At 73.0% G+C, this 4,555-nt stretch overlaps 1 protein-coding gene across 1 annotated transcript; it reads right to left on the bottom strand.

Moving 5' to 3' along the window:
- Nucleotides 1–309: 309 nt before the first annotated feature.
- On the bottom strand, nt 310–4,335 carry VPS18 (vacuolar protein sorting 18; the record flags this gene model as incomplete). The annotated part of the gene is made up of 7 exons (XM_005757949.1): nt 310–663; nt 809–1,937; nt 2,325–2,527; nt 2,688–2,969; nt 3,221–3,441; nt 3,562–3,701; nt 3,776–4,335. The coding sequence occupies 7 exons, from the start codon at nt 4,333–4,335 to the stop codon at nt 310–312; spliced, it is 2,889 nt and encodes a 962-aa protein (XP_005758006.1).
- Between the last annotated feature and the right edge of the window lie 220 nt (nt 4,336–4,555).

Below are 4,555 nucleotides of genomic sequence, written 5' to 3'. Positions count from 1 at the left end.
GCTTTGGGGGCTTGGGGGGCCCCTTTTTCCCCCCCTTTTTTTTTGTGGCGCCCCGCGTTATTTTTTTTTTCCCCCCCCGGTGCCGGAAAATGTTTTTTTAAAAAGGGCGCCCGGGGGGTTTTTTTTTTTTTTAGAAGGAAATTTTTTTTTTGGGGGGAGAAACAAAAAAGGGGGGGTTTTTTGGGGGGGGGCCCCACCAAATTGGGGCCCCAACACACAAACACCCACAAACACACACACCCCCCCCCCCCAAAAAAAGGGGGGCCCCCCCCCCGGGCCCCCCCCCCCCCCCCCGCCCCCCCCTTCGCCTCAGACCGCCCAGCTCGCCAGCAGCTCAGCGTCGGCGACGGGGTCGACGAGCGGCTTGGTGGCGCTCGCCACCATGGCGGAGCCGCACAGCGGGCACTCGGCGACGAGGGCCTCCGCGTCCGCCCTCCCGAGCCGCACGCGCTCGTGGCCGGCCGCGCGCGCCCGCTCGAGGCAGCGCAGCCGGAAGGCGTGCCCGCAGGGGAAGACGACGCAGCGGTGGCCGCCGAGGGCGCCGCCGCCGCAGGTGCGGGCCCGCACGTGGGACGGGAGCTCGGTGCTGTCGCACGGCTGCGACGCGGGCGCCTCGAGGCGGCGCGACCGCAGCTGCTCCGCCTCCTGCCGCAGCTCCTCCGCCTAAGGACATGTCTCGGACATGTCATGGACGTGTCCTGGACATGTCCGCCTCCTGCCGCAGCTCCCCCGCCGCGGCCGCCGCGTCCTCCATCTCGTGCATCAGGTTGCCCAGCTTGCGCGCGCGCTCCTCCGCCGCGGCGCACACGATCTCCCTGAGGTGCTCCATCTGCGTAAAGTCGGGGAAGAGCGGCAGCAGCAAGTCGATCGACAGCTGCGGGCACTCCTCTAGCAGCGAGACCGCCTCGCGCACGCGCACGCGCAGCGCCTCGTCGCCCGGCGGCGCGGCGAAGGCGGCCGCCCCCTCCATCGCCTCCTCCAGCTGCGCGTACTGCGAGTCGGACCGACGGCCGCACAGCACGCGCCGCGCAATCTGCAGCCAGAGCCGCCGCCGGAGCGGGCTGCCGGCCGGGAGCAGGTTGGCGCTCTGCTTGGCGAGACACACCTCGCCGCTGTCGAGCGCGAGCGAGACCGCCTCGGCGCAGTCGCCGCGCAGCTGGTAGAGCCGCACACACGCCGCGCGCCGCCCGTGCCGCTGGCACACCCGCAGCGCGTAGTCGGGCTCGTAGTGCGTCGCGCCGCCAGAGGTGGCCAGCGCGCCGACGCCGACGGCCTCCGCCGCCACCTCGCCGCCTGCCTCGCCGGCGGGCGGCGCGCTTCCCTCGAGGAAAGCGAGGAGTGGCGGGTCGGCCGAGCGGCGCGCGTGCAGCAGCAGCAGGTAGTTGTGCACGTCTCGCTCGCGGCAGCCGGCCGCCGTCGCGCGCGTCAGGTAGCGGATGCCGTGGTGCGGCGGCGAGCCGGCAGCGGAGCCTGCCGCCGCGCCGGCGGCGGCGCGCCGCTCGTCGTAGCGCATCAGCGCGGGGAGGAGGGGGAGCGGGTCGAGGAAGGGCGCGCACAGCCACAGCCCCACCGTCTCTGCCGGCGCCTGCGAGAGCAGCTCCGCGGCAAACTGCTCGACCAGCCGCTGCAGCTCGGCCCGCCGGTCGGCGAGCCGGCCCCGCCCCGGCGCGGGCGCGGCCCTGGGGCGGCCGCCGCTCCCGCCCGCCCCGCCGGTGCCCGCAGCGGCAGCCTCGGGGAAGGCCCGCCCGCCGCCCCCGCCGGCCGCCTCGAGGAGCGAGCGGAGCTGCGCGATGGCGGCGGCGGGCTGCCGCCGCTCGAGGTGCAGCAGCAGCAGCCTCTCGTGGTCGCCGCAGAGCTGCGCGTAGTGCGCGAGCTCGGCGTGTCTGCCTGCAGCCTCGAGCAGCGCGTATGTGGTCGGCCGTGATAGGCGGCGGTGCCTGAGGCGCGCGAGAGACACGTGAGCGAAGAGTGCGTCGGGCGGGCGGCTTGCATCGGCGGACAGCTGGCCGCTCGGAAAGGAAGGCGCGGAACTCCGCCGCGGCCGCCTCCGCCTCGCCACGGCCCGAGCCCTCGAGTCCGCGCGCCCCCTCGAGCCGCTCGAGGAAGAGGGAGGTGAGCCAGGTGCAGAGCAGCGTGCCTGACCCGCCACCGCACCGCACCATCAGAGGGCTGTGCGCGCGACCGCGGCTGGGAGCTGCGGCCGGGGCACGGGCCTTGCATCGCGTGCCGCTCGTCCATCGCGTCGAGCTTGCAAAACAGGTACGTCTGCAGCGCGCCTGCACACGCGGGCGCGCCGGCCGAGCTTCGGAGGAAGGACGGCCCACCCCCGAGAGAGGGGGAGGGGGGCCGGCGGTGGCGCGGCGACGGCGGAGAGGAGGGGGGGAGGGGGGGAGGGCGCGCCCTTCTGGCCGAGGGAGAGGAAGCGGAGCGCAACCTCCTCGACGGATCGGCCGGTCTTTGCAAACTGTCGCGCGGCGAGCGTGTAGGCGCCGCGCGAGAGCTCGTGCTCCGCGTGCTGCGCGAGCACCTGGCCGCGGGGTGGGGTGTGGCGCGCGTGAGGCAGACCCCACCCTCTTCCCTCTCGCTCCCTCGCTCCTCCAGGCACCAAGTCTTCCCTCTTCCCTCTCTCCTCGCTCCTCCAGGCACCAAGTCTTCCCTCTTCCCTCTCTCCTCGCTCCTCCAGGCACCAAGTCGCGCTGCGACGGCGCGCCAGGCGAGCAGCAGGCGAGCGCCGTCTCGAAGTCGCGCGCCTCGAGGTGCAGCCTCCACATGTGGCGCTCCTCGCGGTTGACCGAGACGCGGAGCGTGCCGCCCTCGCCCCACGCCCACAGCCCGCCCTGCGCCGGCTCCCGCACGAGGCCGAGCAGCGGGCCGCAGGCGGCGGGCGGCCGAGCGACGCACATCAGCTCGCCCGAGAGGCGGGAGAGCGCCGCCACGCCGCCGCCGTACAACACGAGCAGGTGCAGCTCCTAGACACGTCCTAGACATTTCCTAGACACTTCCTAGGATTCGTACAACACGAGCAGGTGCAGCTCCGTGAGCGCGAGGGAGAGCGGCGGCCAGCGAAGCGCGGCCGGCGAGGCGGAGCCGGCACCAGAGCTCTGCGCCAGGTCGGCGGCCGGCGGGTACGGCCTCATCTCCTACTCGCGACTCCTGCTCTTTGACAGCTGCCTGCTCGCCAGAGGCGGGGCGCGGGTAGACGGGTACGGCGGGCGGGCACCGAGTCGTAGACACAGGAATCGCGAGGGGCCTGCGCGCCGAAGAGGAGGGAGCCGCAGTACACGCCTCTCGCGGAGAGCCACGCAAAGGCCGAGGGCGGCGAGGCGCCGCTCCCCCGCCCGCCCCCCTCCTGCCCTCTCCGCCGGTCAAAGTCGAGCGAGCTGCCCTTGTGCGGGGGCGGCCACGCCGTGCCGGGCGGAGGGCCCTCAACCTCGACGTGGCCTATGGGGCGGGGGCGGGGGACGCGTCGTGGACGCGTCGTGGGCGGCGGCCCCAGCCACCCGCGACGTGTTGCCCAGGTGCGACAGCTCGCGGTAGCTCGCAAACAGCGCCTGTGCGCACCCGTGCACGCCCTCAGCAGAGGTCTGGCCGGAAGGGGAAGTCTGCTCGCGAGGGGCGGCGGAGAGGGGCGCGCCTCCAGGCTGGCGGGGCCCACAAACTCGTAGTACCTCGTCGGCGTCGCGGCGAGCACAAAGAGCCGCCTGTGGGACGTCACGGACACGTCGCGGACGGGTCGCGCGCCTGTCGCTCGGCGCGAGGAGAGAGAGAGAGGCACTTATCGTCGGGTGCGCCCTGCGAGACGAAGGGCTCCGCCGCGAGGCCGCACAGCGGCGCCGGCGGCGAGAGCGTGAAGAGCTGCCGGTAGCGCGACGTGCGCGTCGGCTCAAGCGCCGCCTCGAAGATAGCGCCCGACGAGGAGCCGAGCAAGACCTCGCGCGTGTCGCTCCTCGACGGGTCGGGTCGCAGCCACGCGACGGCGGTGATGAGCAGCCCGCGCGCCTTGCCGAGCACGCGCGAGCGCGAGCGGTGCACGTAGACCGTGTCGCCGTTTGCGTGCGCGATGAGGACCGACGTCGACGAGTGCGGGTCTGCAAACAGGCCGGCCGGCGTCGCGCTGACGCGGGACAGCTCGAGCACCTCCTCCTCGCCAGTCGCCAGCGTCAGCCGGCGGAGCGATGGCGCGCTGCCACTGCTGCTGCCGCCGCCGCCAGAGGGTGACGTGAGCAGGTAGAGGACGCCGTCGCCGGCGGCCGCAAGGCGCAGCGACTCGGTGGCCGCTGGGCGCCACGCCGGGTCGAGGGCGACGATCGCAGCGGCAGAGGAGTCAGCGGGCATTGAGCGAACGCCGTGGCGATATTGCCGTGGCGGTTAATGTCGAGAATGAAGGGCGAGGGAGCGAAGGAGAGCGGCCGAGTCGCGCCGGGTCGGCCCTGGCGCGTATAGGGACTGCTTTCACACATTGAGCACTTCACGGCACTGGCACTGGATAAGTTCGATTCCGCATGGTACGGGACCCCTCGATCGTTTCGTCCTCCCTCACTGGTGTGTTCAGGGG

The sequence above is a fragment of the Emiliania huxleyi genome, assembly GCF_000372725.1.
Source record: "Emiliania huxleyi CCMP1516 unplaced genomic scaffold EMIHUscaffold_89, whole genome shotgun sequence".
Taxonomy (NCBI): domain Eukaryota; phylum Haptophyta; order Isochrysidales; family Noelaerhabdaceae; genus Emiliania; species Emiliania huxleyi.
Note: the sequence above shows the minus strand (reverse complement) of the source record. Positions and strands in the feature narration are given on the sequence as shown.